Raw genomic sequence first — 20,806 nt, forward strand, 5'->3', positions numbered from 1 at the left:
TAATTTTAAGAAAAACACAAACAAATTGAATAGTTTTGTGTAATATCTTTTCATTTCAAGTATATATAGTAAGTTGAATTGTTGCCCAGTATGATACATTCTCCATTTCGTTTTTCATATTGATAGTTACTTATGATACATTTTAATGCGGAACTTTAAAGTGACACATGTAAAGCAAAATAATGGACTGAACTTTCTACACAGTTAGAATTAGAATATTTGTTGACTTTTTTCAGCCTTTTGAAAATTTATTTATTTATTTCTCCCTCCACTAAAGATTATAATTTATTAAAAAATTTAATATCTCAGGTTGGTGATTTCCTTAAAATATCAAATAGTAACACATTCTGAAAGTAAAATAATTTATAAAATTAAATTTAAGATGATTGATTGAAGAACAAATAATAAGATGTTAAAATTATCATTTTCTTATACATAAAAGATTTTGAATATTATTTTCTAAATTTTGTGATATTAAATTTTGTCTCGGAACACGAATTATTTTATTAGTTTAATAATATATATATATATATATATATATATATGCAAAATATTTTTTAATTTGGAAAAGGTAATTGAGTAGTACAGTCTTGTTTTTTGAATGGAAATTGACAAGTATTCCATAGGTTTTGTTGCTCCCTCACCTCGTAACTCCAACAAGGGTTGAACCTACTCTCCCATGGAGACTCTGAAATCAGCAGTTCCCGACGCCCTTAAGCAAGAAATATCCAACAGCACACCCTCTCAACTTCCATCAACATGCTCTTCTCTACTACATTTCTTCCACAAGTTGCCTCAATTTCATCAAGTTCTCTCTCCTCTGTTTTCAACTACTTTTTTTGGACAAAACAGTGCAATTTTGTTTACATTGTGCTTTTTTTTTTTTTACTATTCCACAGATGATTAAGGACTTGACAGACCCTTCTGTGGCTCTATGTTGCAAGGACCGGAATGCTGCTTTGGAAAACAAGCTTAAGGGCAATGAATGCTTTTCCAACGGAGAGTATTCTAACGCGTTGCTTTTCTATTCCAAGGTCGGTTAATTTTGTTTTTTCTAAATTATGTAATTGATATAAGATAGGACAACTGGACAAGCTTTTCCCAGAATTGGTATCCTCATTCTGTGATTACATAATCAGATTGATCTTATAACATTATTTCCATCCTCTCTAGGAGTTGGGATATTAGACAAATTTACAATAAAAAATGCAAAAAATAGTGGAAAGAAAAGAAGAAGGAAGGTTTATATTGGTTTGAAACAACTAACAAGAAGTATGGTAAGCCAATTAACGTACAACTAATAGAATAAAGTCAGTTCACTACTGAGACAACTCATCAAAGTTGTTTCAGATTCAGTGGCTAAAGCTTCTGTTTGGACTTTTCTATACTTGAGTTAAAGGCACCTGTATACTCATTCATAAAGATACTCATCAAATATGTATTTCTAGTCTAAGCATGTAGGACTAGCTAATTTACTTCCAAAAAAAAAAGGAATTACAAAACTGGAATCTTTCATCTCACCATGTAGGATTGATAAAGCATTATTGAGATTCTATTCAAACCGTAACTGCACCACGGATTAACTATTAGCCGTTTCAGAATTGTTAGAGATTAGGATATTTATGTTTTATGTGTGAAATATTCGATGTGTCTTGTTGGTTTTGAAAAGGGAGATTAAGAGAAGCCTTAAATTCAATAAAATCTTCCCTTCAATGCCTTGTTTATGTGAACTCTGGTAAGTGAAAGAAGCAGCATTGGAGCAAGACTAAGAAGAGGTGGAGATAAATGTCGTTACCCTTATGAAATTTCTGTTGATAGACTATCACACTTTCAATTTGGGGTATTTAGCTGTGGGGTAATGAACATGCACACTTAATGTCAGTTTACCTTCATCCACAACACGTTTTAAAAGCTGCATTCCTTCTAGACTGTCTTTCCTGCTTTCCTTTTCTTATTTCTTTTGCATTTTAATTTTCACTCTTCTTCTGATAAGTATTTGGCAATTCCTAATAGAAGATTGTTGTTGCCTCTCTGTGGATGGGATAGGCACTGCGTTTTGCTCCTGTAGATATGGGTGATATGGAGATAAATCTGGTTGCATTGCTGTATGTGAACCGTGCTTCTACTTTGCAGGTGAATATTAAATGTTATCTATTTGCAAGCTGTTTCATGCTATTATTTTTAAAAAATGGTTCAATGGTAAGGATGCAAAAGGTAATATGTGGTATGGGCGCTTGTCAAAAGTTCAAACTTTGTAATTGACTCGAAAATGATAGGACATCTGGTATTTAAGTGGCACTAGGGTTGAAGCATGGGCCCATACTCCTCTGAATTTTGAACCTATGGGCCAACTGGGGTTGGCAAACTAACTGACATGGGATTTCTCAGTTATTAATTCTTTTGTTCAGATTGCTTTTTGTTATTTTCTTTTTTCATTTAGCAAATATCCTCTTCTGAGTTCATTGGCACATTATAGTTATCGTCAAGGAGAAAATAAAAAAGTTGGAATTGTTGATGGGTGGTTTGATGAATTTTGGTGGGCTTCAAGTAAAAGACAGTCCGGACTACGTGTTCGCTGAGAAGCTATTTTTTTGTTTGAGAAGTTAATATGTCTATTATTAGCAAAGAAAGCTACACCAATGATGTACTTTCAGTAATAATTACAAGTACTAGTTAGAGAAAGCAAAACCTACCACCTAGTCCCCCCATAAACATTCTAAAACACTAGTAATGTCCTTTGCCTCTTGAGGGAATTCATGCATACACCAAAAATAGAAAAAACACTAGACAGCTCATTTTCAATTTCTGGAAAGTGATTATCTTATCATCAAAACATCTCTGGTTCCTCTCCTTCCACAATGTCAACCAGTTGCAAGCTGGGACAGTCTTCCATCTCTCCCTGTGTCCTGGAAACTACCATCTCTGTTCCAGCAAGCCAGAACTTCTAATTTATTCCTTGGCATAGTCCATCTTAGCCCTCTCAAATGGATGAAAAACTGCCAAAGTTGTTCTGTCACTCTACAGTGTAAGAAAAGATGATTTATCATCTCAGCTTTAGCTTCTGAAGCAAAGATGAAGACCCCTTTTCGTAAGTTTGTCTTGTGTTAAAACAGCTTGTCTGGCCACCAACCAAGTAAAACATGCCACCTTGTACGAGATCTCAACTTTCCAAATCATCTTCCAAGGCTTGGAACCAAATTGATGACTTGTATTACTGTTGCATACTTCCATTTATAGGCAGACTAGTAAAATTACCCGCGCTTCACGCTGGAATTTAATATCATGGAATTTACAAAATAATATTCAAACACACCCGTCATTAATACTAAAACACTATATTACCTTACATACAAGATTGCGTAGTAAAACACATTAATAATTAAATTAAAATGAAAGTTATAACATCTTATCAGTTATCCTTAATAACGTAAGCATAAATTAATAACGGTAAAAATACATACCAGGATCTGTAACATAAGCAATAGTATCTGTATCAATTAGCCACTCCACAGGAGCAAAGTACATGAATATTTAGTTGTGCAGAAGAAAGAAGAAGTAGTTTAAAATTTTCAAAATAACGAGAGGAAATCCATCTATTTATAGACAATAAAGGGTAGTATGATTATTGTGCCTTATCAGAAATATTACAACTCTTTGGAGAAGATGCAACCCTTCGGAAAGGTCACAACCTTTCACAAAAGTCACAACTTTTCATAAAAGTCGCAACTCTTCATTAAGTTTGCAACTTTTCATAAAAATCACAACTTTTCATTTAAATCACAACTTTTCATGTATGTAGGGCTAATATTGGAAATAAATAAATGAAAAGAGAATTCTGATTTGTGGTGACACCATGTAGGGGGGATATATGATATGATATATGATTTGACAGAGAATCTTCCTTGCTTTTCCTTCAACCAAACTAAACTGTCCACCCTGGTAGAATAATCCTTGAACTGTTCAAGGGTGTTGTAAAAGTCTGTCAACCTTTCCACTTCCCAATCATTGAGCATTCTTCTAAAGCTGAGATTCCATCCTTGATTATCCCTGACTTCCAAGATTGTTGCTCTCTGCTGTTGGTTCATAAGGTATATATCAGGAAACAAAATCTTCAAAGGTTGTTGACCAATCCAAACATCACTCCAAAAAGAAAATAGTTCTGTTGGAGTTTGATAATCTTTCACTGATTAAGAAATGTCAAAGGAGGTAGAGGCATTAATGGCGATAAAGGAAGAAGCAGAAAAAGAGGAACTTGTTTAGCTAGAGAAGTTCAGGTGCTAGTGCTGAAAATACATGGTAGGATTTCAGACAAAGGTTGTGACCAATCCAAACATCACTCCCAACCTGTTTTCAGGAACAATTATGAGGTCACGTTGTATTCTAAAATCTGAATCATTTTGTTTCTTTCTTCATTAGCAATCAATACTTTGCATTCTTTTATATACCAAAGCGAATGTTTTTTGTCTTCAGAAAATGGGCTTGCTTTTGGAGTGTTTACGAGATTGCAGCAGGGCCCTTAGAGTATCTCCACGCTATGCCAAGGTGAATGCGGCTGTACTCACTTGTCTCCTTTTTTCTTTGATAAAATGCTACAAGTTTTCCATTTCGTTTAATGAATATTGTTTTATCTTCTGTTTCTTATTTGAATGAAGAAAGATACAACATGTCTTTTGGGTCACAACGAGCAGTTGATCTTTTATAGTAGCAAGAGTTTGGAATGTCAGTGCTATTTATTCAAAAGGAAAACTGATCTAGTTTTTGTCCTCCTTGTGCTGTTTCTTTTTGACCAATAATTAATTGACTTCTTAAAACTGATCTCAGATTAACTCGAGTGAGTGGCTGAGTGCTCGATAATACATGTGGCAGAACATTCAGTTTTCCTCTGTCAAGCATCATTCTCCATTCTATTCCATATAATATTCACATTATTTATAGTATATACTGTAGACAGAAAATCAATGGATACAACAGTTAACTACTATTTTTTGGGGGATTTAAAGCTAATTCCATATTAATTTCTTCAGTTTCTTGATTAACTTTGTTTCACATCTCAACAAAGTGAACTGTTGTCTTTCAATTATACTTTATTGTAGGGATGGTTCCGGAGAGGTAAAGCAAACATTTCTTTGGGTAAATTTGAGGATGCAATTCGAGATCTGAATATCTCATTAATGTTAGAGATATCTTCAAGTGGAAAAAGACAGATTGAAGCAGAACTAAAAATTGCACTAGATAAATTCAAGAGAATAGGGATCCCAGGGAAGAAAACCAACCAGAATCAGTCAGAAGTTCCTGGTAAGACTCTATTGGTGACGAATTAATGTTTCTCTCTTCTTAGAAGACCAGCTGTTAATCCTATGACACCAATTATTTTTTTATTCCCAAAAATAGAAAAAGACCAGCTGTTTATCCCTGAGAATCCTTCCTAAAGAGTACCCAGTGACAATTTCATTGTCTGTTATATTATATGTTTCTTTTGAATGTGAAAAGCTATGCTTGCACCTTCATCATACTTAACTCCTCCACATTCAAGGTTGCATGTATTAAGCTGATCTCGTATTCTCATAGTATAATTATTTGATGTGCTTGAAAGATTGACTCTGATGCTGAACAGCCGATATCTATTCTTATAGAAGTGTTACTGTTGAGGACAGCAGTGTTCGTCCTGTTTCCTTCGTTCTACTCCAGCATTAGACACCAGTTTTGTGCCTATTATCTGCTATATTATCTTTGAAAAATGAAGCAAGTATATAAATCTTGCCTTATCAAAATAAAAAATTCAATAAGCAAAGTATACTGTTGCACACTTTTTTTTGGATAACCGTGGTGTCCCAGCCAGCTTGTCCGCTTCTCGACTAATTCCATGGGATACCTGCCACTTTTGTACTCGTTTTTCTCATCTTAAAGGATTACCTTTATTTATTGGTAAAGTTTGTGCACATTCTACAATGAAAAATATTCGAATTCTAATGCTGATTAAGCACCATACAACTGTTCATCATTCTCTTCATCGTGTATTGTTTGTGCATGTCGTTTTTTTATCAAAATCAGGTAGCTCTTGATTTGCTTTGCTATATGGTGACATGCTTCTCTTCTCCTTTGATATCTTATAATGTAGGTCTTATGTGACAGATGAGCCAGACCAAGTAAAACTTCAATGTTTGCTTACTACAACCAAGGGGAGAGGAATGTTTTGTGTGGATGATGTTTCTGAAGCGTCCTTAGTTCATAAAGAAGATCCTTATGCTGCGGTATGAGCCAAACCTTAAAACCTTTCACAATATCAACTACTTTTTTTTTATAACGGCAGTAATTGGTCTAGCTTGCACGCACCTAAACTAATTCCATGGTGTACCTTCTACCTACCGCCATCACCAAGTACTGGGAAACTCTATCCAACAAGGCTTGGATACATGGAAACAAATCACCTAGTGTTATTTGCCTCTATTGGGATTTGAACCTGAGACCTCGTGGTTCTTAACCTACTTCATTGACCACCCTTGGGTGCAGTGTCAACTACTCTTCTTATTATTTTGACGAGTCTAATTTTTTTCCAAGGGATGCATTTTCTTTTATGATATTTGTGGCATCCAAATAATCATTTTCTCCTTCTGCTCCCCCTTCATCTTTATTGGGACTCTGATACAGCTCAGTCTGAGGATCTTTAGTTTTTCAAATACCAGTAATAAACATTAAAATTATGAAGCACTAACCATTTGCTTCAAGGCTATCTGGTTCTTATCATGCTGAATCCAATGCAGGTTATCTTGAAGAAGTGTCGGGAGACTCACTGCCATTTTTGCTTCAATGAACTGCCAGCAGATGCCATTTCTTGTGTGTCATGTTCAATTCCATTGTACTGCAGTGACTGGTGTCAAAAACAAGCTGGCGCGCCAAAGTTTGATAGGAGCTCTAATAGTTTTAGTGATCTTGAGGGCTTAGCAGATGATCTGAAGAACTATATGTCAGATGTTGTTCTGGCAGGCGCTTCTACTTTAGATACTGGGCATATTGCTGAGCACAGGCATGAATGTCAAGGTTTTCATTGGCCTCTGATATTACCGTCAGAAGTAGTTTTGGCTGGTAGAATCCTTGTGAAAGTCATTGAGCAAAACAGACATGCAAGTGCGGATTCTAATCTTGTTGGGTTCCTGGTAAATGCTGAAATGTTTGTATTTGTTTTTCTTGTCTCTGTGTTCCCAAGAAGAGTTTAATTGGATAGCTGTTGACTGGATTTTGTAGGATCTTTCTCACAATTATGTAAAACTCCCTCCTGAAAGCAAATTGGAGATGCATATCTACTCTATCATTCTACTGCACTGTCTTCAGCATGTTTACAGAACAGAACTGCCCATTAGTGGGATAATGGTTTCAAAGGCAATATCCTTTCTCCAGAAATTCTCTGCATTCTGAATGAAGAAGTTGCTTGCAGGTTTCATGCTGATTGTATAATGATATTATTCGTTGCATCTCTATAAACTAGCAAATATTCTACATTAATCATTCTCTAGATTCCAGAGAGGAAAAAGAAAGGAAGAAGAAGAAAAGAAAAACATAAGCCCATGAAGATGAATTGACGGTGTCTAAATATGCAGCTATACCGAAAATTTTGTTAGATTCAGTCTGGACAAACTGTTGATATTAAGCTTGCGTTGTGGATTTGTAAACCTATGTCTCCATATACATTGCTTTTGATGTGTTCTTAATAACTGCTAATCTTTCTGTTAAACACTATAAAGAGCTCAATGTTTTGGGATGGATTGATAAAGAGAATATACATCTTATTTCTGTTTGGGGCACTTCTTTATTTTGACTCAGCATGATCCTCATATTTTTGCTTTGTTGGTTTGGTGGTACTGTGAATCTCTTTCATTTCAAAAAAAAAAAATAGCTTAGAAAGGAGAGATGCAGTAATAGTTTTTGAGAACCCTAATATGCTTTAGTACTAGGTCATTACCATATGTCTCTGTGGCTTCCTACATCTTTACTCTTTGAACTTTGGATACAGAAGTATAACTCTACCGAATGCCCTCCTTTGAGTCCATGAATTATATGGAAAAATCACTCCAGCATTAGATTTTGGGTGATCCTCAGAGCCGTTGTTTTCCTTGCAGCTTGTTATCCTTCTTTCTCAAATCCAAGTAAATTCCATGGCAGTTGTCCGTATGCAAGCTCCAAAGGTAAAAGGGCCAATATACGAGCCTGGGAATGCTTTAACCAGTAATTTAGAACAAGTATGTATTTCTCTGACACACATTTTCTATGTCTTGTACATTAGTTTACTGCATATCTTAGCTTAAATTGGCACTCACAGGTCATTGCAGATAGCTCAGAATATCATTGACTAGTACACTGTTATTTTTCAGAAATTTGAGTTTGGTAAAGCTTCAAGCTGTGGTTTTAATGTTTCCTTCTACAGGTTAAAGTGGGTCAAGCTGTTTATGTAGCTGGTAGTTTTTTCAACCACTCTTGCCAGCCAAACATCCACACATATTTTCTTTCACGGACCCTCCATATACAAGCTACAGAATACGTTTTAGCTGGTTCTGAATTGGAGCTATCTTATGGCCCCCAGGTAACAATGTTTAGTCAGAACCTCTGTCTTTATTTTTTCAGATTTAGGATTTTGGAGTCTAAAATTAGAACCTTTATCTTGCTTTCTGAGGTTTTAATATCACATCCTTATATTTTCCTGTGAATGCTAAATAGAAGTAGTCAGCAGCAGTCTACACAAATTCCTAGGTCATTGCTATAATTATGATTTGGTAACTGAAGAAAGAAATTCTGAGCACTAGATTATTTCAAGAGTGATCAAGAGTAAAAAGTATCACAGATTTCAATATATTCCTGTAACCTTTTAAAGGAAACCAAAATAAAAGGGAGAGGGAGGGGGAGGGGGAGAGGAAGACGGGGAGGCAAGCTCATGCATCTGCAGCTTCTGGCCCTTTGATTTGTTTATTATCTTTCACTGTGTAATGTTTTGTCAATTTGGGATGTGGTTGTTTGGCGAGCTCATGCAACTGCAGCTTCTGACCCTTTGATTTGTTTATGATCTTTCACCTGTGTAATGTTTTGTCAATTTGGGATGTGGTTGTTTTGCAGGTAGGGCAGTGGGACTGCAAAGACCGTCAACGACTCTTAGAAGACCGCTACTCATTTACATGTCAATGTACTGGCTGCTCAGAGTTGAATGTTTCTGACCTTGTCATCAATGCTTATAGGTGCACTAAACTAAATTGTTTAGGGGTGATCCTTGATCGTACTGTCACTACATGTGAGAAGCAAAAACTGAAGCTCCTCATTGATGCCCCTACAGTGTACAGTAAGCAGGTATTTTAATGATGCAATTGTTTCTAGGACAAATTATTTTTGTGAAAAATGATACTCAGAAAATATTATTAAGAAGGGTTGACTGCATTATTACACTGAAGCCTATTTATAGACACTACATTACAATCATTTTAGATGTATGCGACTACATTCAATCATTTTAGATGTAGGGGCAAATTTATGTGTAAAAATTGGGTCACGGGAACCCGTGGTCATCCGACTAAACTCGGATTTCTTGTATATTTCTTAAAAAATGTATTTAATATTAGCTAAAGGAACCCATGCTCGAAATGACCAGATGGTTCACTGGTTTGAGGGTCCATTTTCAACATTGCGGTCTCTGGTTGATCCCTGCCAGCTACTCAATTTGCCCCTTTATTTTTTAGATTAAAACATGTTTTAAACTCTAAGCCCTAATATCAGAATGTTTTCTTTTAGTAATAATTGGAATATAGTAGGTTGCCTTCCACTTCTTAGCAACACTTTTTTCTTCCCTCTTCATATTTTACTTTTGTTTTTCACACAAAGAAGCTCCAACTTCAAGCCTCTGAGAATCTAGAGAAGGTCTAATTTACATAAATCCCATAGTGTAAAAAGTAAATTACATTTTTTCTCTACCTTTTTTCTAATTACAATAATTCCTTAAAATTTGTACCTTCCGGATACATTAAAGAGTATTTCAGATACATTATAACATAAACCGGATACATAGTATGTAGCTCGGATACATTAAAAACTAGTTCGGATACATAAAAAGGTAACTCAAATACATTAAATACTAGCTCGTATACATTATAAAACAAATCGAATACATAATATGTAGCTCAGATATATTACTATGTCTCGAATACGTTAATTACATTAGGAGAGAAATGAGGGACTTGAGGTTTTTAGAAATAGAAGGGAATATTGGAAATAAGAAAAACATAAAACGTGTACTTCAGTAATTTTTCCCTAGAGAAATCATCATTGCCAAGGCCCAAGGAAAAATTCTTTTTAGTTCAATGATTTCTCTTCTTAGTACAAATTAACAAAACTGAAATTTTCATAATACATGACTTTAGGATTCTCATACAAAAAATAATCTTGTCATTACTTATAATAGGAAATCATCTAAGAGCTAATGAATTGGTTATCTCATACTTACATATTTTGTAGATGAATTTGACATTGGTAAGTTATTTTTTTTAAATTCAAGTTGAAAGGAATGCTTTCCTTTATTTTATTATTAATTTTGAAGGGCGTGATTCCCTTATTTTTTTAATATGAAAGAGGTGTAATTCCTCTTCTTTATTATGAATCAGTGGTTCTAGAATGTGAAAGAGGTGTGGATCCTCTTTTTCTTTAATTATGAATTTGTGATTTCTTGTTCTCGAATGTGAATGTGAAAGTGTATGATTCCTCTATTTTAATATTAAGTTGCAAGGGTATGATTTCTTATTTTTTAATGTGAAAAGGGTGTGATTCCTTTATTTTATTTAAATATGCAAGGGGTGTGATTCCTCTATTTATTTGAATTTGCAAGGGTGTGATTCCCTTTTTTTTTATAGTGAAAGGTGTGTGATTCCCTTATTTTTTTTAAATTTGCAAGTTAAATGTGCGACTAAGTTGAATAGTAATTCGAATTTATAGGAACATTTATCCTTGAATATCTATATGGATAAATTCTTGATTAAGCAACCACGTTCTACTAGCGATCCTTCAGTGAATTCACCTGTAGCTCTAGAAATTCAAAGAGACACAATTCCACCTCCTCCCTTAAATGTTGATTGAATTCTTGAGGTTGGAACTCTTAAACGGAATCTCAAATAAAGAAAACCCATTTTTGGATATGATACTAATATTCAAGATGTTGTGAGAAGACATTATATTTTGATTGGGCCTTGTCAATTGAAACTTATGTATATCCAAAAACAATGTTAAGGACCAAAGATCAACAATTTAATCCTTAGCAGTTTAAACCTCCACATTTTGCTTGGTTTGAATATAACATAAAAGATGTTGTATGTTGTTTGTGTTGTTAATTGGTCAAAAATGAATTTGAAAGTCGTGGAAATAATTTATACAAGATGGTTTAGAATGAAACCATACAAGATGGTTTAGAAAGAAACCATGGTTTGGAAAGAATTTGATTGCATGTTGATGAGTTAAATAGTATAAATAGTATTCATAACAAATATTTGATAAGATGCTAGATTTTGCGGATCAACGTCAATGGATTCAATCTTTTCTTCATAACGAAAAAGTGATTATCAAATTCTCTTAAATGCATCAATTGTTGTGGTAAAGTTTCTCCTAAGAAACGAATTGCCATTTTGTGGTCATGATAAGAGTAAAGATTGTGATTACAAAAATCTTTTTCTTGAACTTTTATAGATGGGGTTATCCGTTCGGATGTGGGAAAGGTAATATTACAACTTGCTCCAAAAAAATGATATGAATATTTGTTCGACAATTCAAAAGAGATTGTGGATGCTTATGCTAAAGAAACAATTAAAACTATCATTAAAGACATGGATGATTATTATTTTGGAGTACTAGTTGATGAATTGAAAGACATCTCACATAAAGAGCAAATGACACTAGTCTTACGATATATTAACAAAAATGGAGAGTTGATAGAAAATTTTTTGGTATTGTTCATGTGAGTGATACATCCGAAAGATCATTGCAAAAAACAATATACTCTTTAGTTTTGGATCTCTCGCTATGTCTGTCGAGACTACGTGGACAAGGCTACAATATAGCTAATAATATGCAAGGAGAAAAAGTGGCCTAAAGTCTTTGATTTTGCAAGATGCTCCGTCTGCATATTGTATTCAGTCCTTTGTTTATCAATTGCAATTGACACTTTTGTCTCGTTATAAAAAGCATTTAGGACCCTTCGGGGTGGCCCAATGGTTTGTGAGCTATTGCACAGACGCGGAGTTTTATCTTGTGCACACCCAAAGGGTATCACCTTTGAATTTTTGTTGTCATAAATAAAAACATTTGGAGCATCTTGCAAAATCTAAGATTTTTGACCATTTTCTTCTTGCATATAACTAGCTCCATCTTAACCTTACTCCACGAAGTCTCAATAGATATAGCGAGAAAGTAAAGGGTAAATTGCTTTTTGCAATGATCTTGGAGACGTATCACTCACATGAACAATATCCAAAAAACTTTTTATCAACTCTCTATTTTTGTTAACAATATCGTAAGACTATTGTCATCTGCTTTTTATGTGAGATGTCAGTATTCTAAGGTAATCACTATCCATGTATTTAATCATAGCCTTAATTGTTTCTTTAGCACAAACATCCACACTCGCTTTTGGAATTGTCGAACAAATCATCATATCATCGTTTGGATCATGTTGATGGTTAACCCCATTAAATTCTAGAATTTCAAGAAAAATACCTTTGTAATTGGAATCTTCACTCTCATCATGATTACGAAACGGTAATCCATTTTTAAGGACCTTACCACATCAATTGAAGCATTAAAGTAAATTCGATAATCACTTTTTGTTTTCTCACTTTGCTTGTGAAGATTGAATCGATTGACGTTGACTTGCAAAATTTGGCATCCTATTCGAACATTTGTTATGAATACTATTTACCTCACCAAAATACAACCGATTTCTTTCATGAACGTGGTTCCAGGTTCTAAAACCTTTTTGTTTAAATGATTTTCCCGCATTGCATTGACTTTCAAATTCTTTCTTGAACAAATAACAACACAAACAAAATACATCACCTATTATGCGATATTCCAACCAAGCAAAATATGGAGGTTTAAACCACCACTAAGGATTAAATTGGTAATCTTTGGTCCCAAATATTGTTTTAGGACATACACAATTGATAAGGCTCCATCAAAATATAATGTCTCCTCACAACATCTCGAATATTAAAATCATATTTAAAAAATGGTGTTTTCTTTCTTTGGGACCCCGTTTTAAAGTTCCAACCCCATAAATAATCAACATTTCAAGGAGGAGGTGAAATTATCTTTCTTCGAACTTCTGGAGTTACATGTGAACTAACAGATAGACCGCTATTAGAATGTGGGTGCTTAATCAAGAATTCACCCATTTATATATTCAAGGATAAACATTCCTGCAAATTTAGGATAAGAGAATTACACACCTTTCACAATAAAAAATGATGGAATCACACATTTGCAAATTCATATAAAATAGAGGAATCACACCCCTTGCAAATTTAAATAAAATAGAGGAATCACACCACTTTCTCATTAAAGAATCATACCCTTGCAACTTAATATAGGAATCAAACTTCTTTCGCATTCGAGAATAAGAAATCATAATAAAAAAGAGGACTCTCACCTCTATCTCGTTCGAGAATCACAAATTCATAATAAAAAAGAGGACTCTCACCTCTTTCTCATTCGAGAATCACAAATTCATAATAAAGAAGAGAAATCATACCACTTTTACATTTTTTAAAAAAAGGGAATCACACCCTTCAAAATTAATTTAAAGGAACACATCGCTTTCAACTTGAATAAAAATAATGAGATCTTACCAATGTCAAATTCATCCGTGAAGTGTGGATATCTGAGATAACCAATTCATTAGCTCTTGATAATTATAAGTAATGACAAGTTTTTCTTTTTTTTTTTTTATGAAAACTAAAGTCATGTATTTTAAAATTTCCGATTTTTTTAGTTTGTTTACTAAGAAGAGAAATCATGAACTAAAAAGAATTTTACCTTGGGCCTTGGCAATGATGATTGTCAATGGCTTGAAGTTGAAGATTCTTTATGTGCAAAAAAAAAGGAAAATATAAAGAGGGAAGAAAATCCTTGTTGGGAAGTGGACTATTATTATTAAAAGAAAACGTTTTGACTGGTGAATTGAGCTGCTGACTGAGATCGAACCAGAGGAAACAGGCCCTCAAACCAATGAACCATCTGGTCATTTTGAGTATGGGTTCCTTTGGCTAATATTTAAGAAGTATACAAGTCATTATGTGTGAAGTCTAGTAAAATTATGAATGCTTGTTATTGTTATTACTAGTTTGAACACTTATGAGAACAACATGTTTACATGCCTAACACATTCTTAACATTGAAGGTTGAGAAGCTCAAAGATGATAATATTGCTGAAGTGGCTTGCCATGTTTTTGAATCTGATTATAAGTTGGAACCTCAACATTGCTTGGTTTGTGATTCATATAGAGATCTGGAATCTTCATGTGCGGCAATCAGTCAAACTGAGAATTGTTGTAAGAGGTACGATAGACCTTTTCATTTATCATGCTGGACACATTAACTTCAAAGAATATACTTAAAATTGGAAAAAAATATGTTCGAGAAGTTGTTGGGATAGAGCACAGGTTTATTGTATTTGTTGTCTTTAAAAGTTGTCACAGCACTCTCCAAGTTTGACAAACTAATTGGCATGTCGATATAGCACTAGACTTCAGAACATTGAAAATTGATGTGTCCTTTCATATCATACAACTGCTGTGGTGAAATTTGACCTTCATTTTTACTTTTAAGTAGCTCTGGTACTTACTTGCCAAACAGACTGCAAGATGCAATAGCATCAAATGAAGTCCCAACCAATATTCTTCGAGATGCTGTGAAGTATACAGATCTTCTCAGAACAATATTCCATCCTTATAACAAGATAATTGCAGAGGTAAATACAGGGTCTGCTCTATCATGTCCTCTGTTTCAGTGAGCAAGAGTAAATTTGCTTGTGGTGTTCATTGAATTGTCTGATAATTAGGGAGGAACTAATATTTTTATTCTGTTTATATTTTTCAGGTGGAGGACAATCTTGCTCAGGCATTCTGTTTGGTAGGAGAACTACAAGCTGCTATTGATCACTGTAAAGCATCTATACAGGTTAGCTTATTCTGCAGAATGGAGCAAATTTACTCCCTTTTGAGGCTCATCTATGAATTGATCATCAGCACATTTATTAGTTCCTGACGTATAATTATCATCTCATTTATAATTTACTATTGGAGGGGCATTACTTATTATAAACAACAAATTTCGAGCGGAGAAATATAAATAATCAAGACAAGAAAATCGGATTAACACAGTATAATATATGATTTCAAAATGAAGTGTGTTACAATCTCTATAATAATCCTCTGATTCTTCAACTAATATGAAATATGTTTAGACTTCAATTTGATTTTAGACCTAAGGGCTTGAATAGCTTGATCTTGAATGTTCGTCTTTGTGAGAAATATTGGAGAAAATATTATTGAATTGCGTATCTAAATTGTTACATGAAGACCCTATTTATAGACACTACATTGAAAACCTTTTCCAACTAGAATTCCTATTCTTATTCCTATTCTAATTCCTATTCTAAGTAAGAAATACTTATTCCTATTCTAACAGTCTTCAAACTTGGATTTGAATTATTCGTCATGAACTTATGACGAATAATGAATATGAACATGTAACTTGATTTTTAACATCTTGATATTTGCCTTTGTTCTGTAACTTCGAACATGAAGTTGCAACTTGTAGAGAATTTGCAGCCTTTGATCCACGAGCTCTCTTCTTGCTTCTTGTTCTTTAGAAACCCCTCTTTCTGAGAATAATGAAGACCCCTATTTATAGTTGTAGGGGTGGTGTGCCTATGAGATTTGATTAGTTGGTTTTAACTAACCAATCACATTCCTTTAATGAGAAACTTCAATTTGATTGGTCCGAACATGTTTCATATACACGTCACATTATTCTAGTGACTCATTTTATTTGACTTGGATTGCCACATAACTTTGACACGTGACATTATTCTAGTGACTTATTTAATTTGACTTGGATTTTGCCATAACTTTGACATGTGAGATAATTTTAGTTGTTCATTTAATTTGACTTGGATTGTCACATAACTTTGACATGTGAAATAGTTCTAGTGGCTTATTTGATTTGACTTGAATTGCCACATAAGTCTGACACATGTCATGATTCTAATGGTTCATTTTTTTAACTTGACTTGGATTGCCACCTAATGTGAATTGTTTTTTGAATTTACTATAATCCAAATTAATTTACAAATTTAAATCCAATAAAATTTTAAGAGTCCAAGTCCCCAAAGCCTAACTCGAGTGGCAAAAGGTGGAGGGTTTGTGGCTTAAGTCACGAGTCCAAGCCCCACACCACCCAGAGCAAATCCTAATATTTAGGTGGAGAAGGGTAGAGGGGCAGACCCATTATCTATCGAGTTTATAAGACTGTGATTGGTCCAAAGGACGAGTCACAGGCAGATTTCTCAATAATTTTTTTTAAGAGTCCGATCGTCTAAACCAGAAAGTTCCTATGGAGAAGCATACTGACCACCTAATGGTGTACCTACAAGCAATTTGGTCTCCACTTCACTATTCTTTTGATCCGATATTACAAGGTATCGCGACTTGGAAGAAGAGGAAATCAATTTTTGAAGTAAACCGTGATTCAAATTGCACAAAAAAAAGAAAAGAGGACAAGTGTTTTATTAGCACTTAAGTTAGTAATTCAATAATCAAGGTTATGAATCTAGATAATAAATAACTGTTTCTTTGAGCGCAAACTATGTTTAGTCAAGGTGATGTTTAAGTCCTTGACTTAAGATCATGTGATGCCTTCAACTTAAATCATATAGTATTTACCTTAAATGGTGTAAAGTCTTTGGCTCAGACAACATGATGCGATCATCTTAAAACATGTAAAATCTTGGCCTTAAACGGTGTAAGGTCTTTGGCTCAGACGACATGATGTCTTCAACTTATATCATGTTAAGTCTTTGCCCGCCTTAGACGGTGTAAAGTCTTTATCGAACGACATGATGTCATCATCTTAAAAAGTGTAACGCATTTGCTTTAGACTGTTTAAGTTTTTGACTCAGTCAAATATGATGCCATCAACTTAAAACATGTGAAGTCTTTGCCGCAGACGGTGAAAAGTCTTTGGCTTAGACAAGATAATGCCTTTAGCTCAAATCATGAAAAGCCTTTGTCTTAAGACAACACAAAGTCTTCGCCATGAACAATGTAAAATCATTAGCTCAAAATACAACAGTTTTGGCTCAAATAATATAAAGTTTATTCATACCTAAAGTAATATTTTTCTATTTATGAAATAAATGGAAAATGAAAGTATAGATTGGATGAATAAAAAGAAAATTGACAAAAGCAAGACCAAGAATATAGGTTGACCTCTGTTAATGAGTTAACGCGAATTATAGTCACAAATATAGTGTCTAATAAGAAAACTCATTAACAGAAATCAATCTATATTCTTGGCCTTGCTTTCGTCAATTTTCTTTTATTCATCCAATCTATGATTTCCTTTTCCCTTTATTTCACAAGTGGAAAAATATTACCTTAGGTACAACTAAGTTTTATATTATTTGAGCCGAAAGTGTTGCATTGTTTGAGACAATGATCATACACTGCTCATGGCAAATACTTTACACCGTCTTAGGACAGGCTTTTATTGATTTGAGCAGAAGACATCATGTTGTCTGAGCTAAAGACTTTGCACCATCTGTGGCAAAGACTTCACATGTTTTAAGCTGATGACATCATATCGTCCGAACCAAAGACTTCACACCGTCTAAGGCAAAGATGTTACGTGAATTAATATTATGGAATCATGTCATTGGAGCCAAAGACTTTACATCATCTAAGGCAACGACTTTACATGATTTAAGTCTAAGGCATCATGTTGTCTGAGCCAAAGACTTTTTCACCGTATGGGGCAAAAATTACATGATTTAAGCCAAAAGCATCACATCATCTTGAGCCAAAGACTTTACATCGCTCAGACTATGCATAATTCGCAGTCAAAGAAACAGTTATCTTGATTATTGAATTACTAATTTAAGTGTAAATAAAACACTTGTCATTTTCTTTTGTGCAGTTTGAATCATGCTTTACTTTAAAGATTTGACGTCCTCTTCTTCCAAGTTGCGATACCTTGTAATATACAACGAATCATAAGGATAGTGAAGTGGAGATCAAATTGCTTGTAGGTACTCCCTAGTTTAGATGATTGGACTCAAGATTTTAATTTGGACGGTATTAAATTTAAAGGTTATGTTGCAATTCAAACAAGTTAAATGAACCACTTTATGTGGCATTCCAAGTAAAATTAAATAAGTCACTAGAATTATGCCACATGTCAAAGTTATGTGGCAATCAAAGTCAAATTAAATAAGTAACTGAAATCATGCCACGTGGCAATTCAAGTCAAATTAAATAAGCTACTAGAATCATTCACGTGTCAAAATTATGTGGCAATTTAAGTCAAATTGAATGAGCCACTAGAATAATGTCATATGTTCTGACTATCAAATCAAAGCTTTTCACTAGAGGAATGTGATATCAAATCCCATAGCCACAACACCCCCTACAATTATAAATAGGGTTCCTCATTTTTTTTGGTGTGTGTGTGTGTGTTCAAGAAGAGAGCTCGTGGATCAAAGGCTGCAAATTCATGGTCAAAAGCAAATATCAAGATCAAGTTACTAGTTCATGTTCATTATTTGTTATAACCATACAAGTGTCCGCGCCGAATAATTCAAATCCAAGTTTGAATATTCGAGATCAAGCTATTGAAGCCCTTGACTATAATTCAAGTCTAACAAATTCTAGAGTGTAACACACACTTCTTTGTGAAATCAAATACTACACTTTGTTACTCCAATTTTCTTGTCTTGATTATTTATTTTTCTCGACTCGAAAATTTGTTGTTTACACTTGCATCTTGGGGAAGATACATTATTCACCATCATATCCATTGAAATAGTGCTTTCATATGCTAGTGTGAATAAGCTGTCAAGCGACTGATAATTTAAGAAACTGGGCTCTTGAATAGATGTTGAGTAGCTCTAAATTACTGCTTAATGCCTTTTTATTTGTGTTGTGTGAGCACATTATATTTGTATTTTCTTATTCTTAGAATGAATTAGAGACTTAAGTTTGCAGTTATCATCTTCTCAGAAAGGAAAAAAAACTTTAGTTTACAGTTAATATCATTATTACCAGAAGTTTCATTTCTTAAATAATAATCTGATTAATGTTTCTATGACTTGTAAGCAGATCTTGGAAAAACTCTATGGTGCCAACCACATTGCCATTGGAAATGAATTGATCAAGCTTGTCTCCCTTCAGATACTGGTGGGTGACACTGCTGCGTCTGGTAGCATTAGCAGAATTACTGCAATACTTTCGCGATATTATGGATCACATGCAGATGAAATATATCCATATTTGCGACATCTTAAAGGTAGACAAGATGCTGATTAGAGTCACATTTTATCCTGTTGAGTGCTCAAATAACAAAGCTGTAAAGTAAAAATTTGCTTGTACTTGCATGATCCATCTCCTTCACCAAGTAAAACCCACACTTCTATCAGTTTCATACTTCAATGAAGCTAAGCTGGTCCAGTCACAGGTGTTATGTAACCGCTGCTTGTTTGTTGATCTTGATGAATTGCTTTCTGAACTGTCCTAAACACATTTCTTCAGCATGAACATGGGAGTGTTTATTTGATTGACATATCATCACACCATATATGAAAGTGGGAACACCAAAGGTTGACATACCAAAATGTCCTTAACAAAGTTGATTAACATGTCTGTTCACTTTTACTTGTCCATTACGCTAAAATTAATTAAATGTTCATTTTTTACTTTTTACACGTTAAACCTTAGCATAAGTTACTATTCTCTCAAATAATTTCCAATTTTAAAGACTACGTATCAATTATGAATAGTATGATAAAATACTTGTATTAATTATTATTCTCAAGGGAATGCGAAATTCAACTTAATAGTCATGCTTCACCGGTTGATTGATACAATCAATATAGTGAGGCACTTATATAAACATATGAATATAACATGAATTTATCATGAATAACATGAGATAATTATAAAATGTATTTACATCTTTGTTTGGAGCTTTGAAATCGTAAAAAAGATGTGTCATGCATAAAATGAAATAAACAATGTTTGTAGCTTTGAAATCGTAAAAAAAAAATGTGTCATACATAAATAAATAAAAAAGAGAGGTATATGAATGAAAAGAAAAAGAAATGACGCCAAGAGAGATACAGTGAATGAAATGAAAAAAATTAAGAGTTACACGAGGTACCAAGAGGGAAAAGTTGAAATCATAAAAATGTGAATTATCCAACATGTAACTAGCTATATTAAATATAACATAAAGACGTATCGATTTGTCTGACTTGCATGCCATCATTCTAAAATATATCTTCTTTTTTGCTTGTAGCTATAATATCATGATGATTCAATATGATTTCTGAGTAATCAAACACAATAACTAAGTTAAACACAGCATGAAGTTACACACATCTATCATGACTTGCAAGTAGCATGCCGCAGTTCATTTCGATTCTTCTCTCTGCAGGCACTGCCACACAACTCAAGGGTATTTTAGTTCGGAATTAATTCATTGAACTTAAAACCACACAAGTTCTATTTGGGTGTTG

At 33.9% G+C, this 20,806-nt stretch overlaps 1 protein-coding gene across 12 annotated transcripts; it reads left to right on the top strand.

Annotated features, from left to right (window-relative positions):
- The first annotated feature begins 564 nt into the window (after positions 1 to 564).
- LOC101251364 (uncharacterized) lies at positions 565 to 19,903 on the top strand. 12 transcript variants are annotated; one of them, XM_019212968.3, is made up of 16 exons: positions 572 to 808; positions 900 to 1,034; positions 2,047 to 2,133; positions 4,471 to 4,542; positions 5,094 to 5,109; positions 5,179 to 5,295; positions 6,133 to 6,251; positions 6,762 to 7,154; positions 7,243 to 7,377; positions 8,115 to 8,234; positions 8,420 to 8,575; positions 9,103 to 9,330; positions 14,414 to 14,571; positions 14,842 to 14,983; positions 15,112 to 15,192; positions 19,392 to 19,903. In XM_019212968.3, the coding sequence occupies exons 1-16, from the start codon at positions 680 to 682 to the stop codon at positions 19,596 to 19,598; spliced, it is 2,295 nt and encodes a 764-aa protein (XP_019068513.1). In that variant the 5' UTR covers positions 572 to 679; the 3' UTR covers positions 19,599 to 19,903. The 12 variants fall into 12 exon arrangements, with proteins under 12 accessions (XP_019068512.1, XP_004235445.1, XP_010318210.1 ...); XM_019212967.3 differs by having other exon boundaries at positions 565 to 808; positions 5,094 to 5,295; XM_004235397.5 differs by having other exon boundaries at positions 565 to 808; positions 5,094 to 5,295; positions 14,845 to 14,983.
- Positions 19,904 to 20,806: the final 903 nt, after the last annotated feature.

Source organism: Solanum lycopersicum, chromosome 3, assembly GCF_036512215.1.
Source record: "Solanum lycopersicum chromosome 3, SLM_r2.1".
NCBI classification, from domain to species: domain Eukaryota; kingdom Viridiplantae; phylum Streptophyta; class Magnoliopsida; order Solanales; family Solanaceae; genus Solanum; species Solanum lycopersicum.

Excerpts from the sequence above, each read along its gene's own strand:
- LOC101251364 (XM_019212967.3), top strand. The coding sequence starts at position 680 with ATGGAGACTCTGAAATCAGCAGTTCCCGACGCCCTTAAGCAAGAAATA. Across the intron at positions 4,543-5,093 it reads TATCTCCACGCTATGCCAAG|GGATGGTTCCGGAGAGGTAA; the intron begins GTGAATGCGGCT and ends ACTTTATTGTAG. Across the intron at positions 14,572-14,841 it reads ACTGAGAATTGTTGTAAGAG|TAGCTCTGGTACTTACTTGC; the intron begins GTACGATAGACC and ends TTTACTTTTAAG.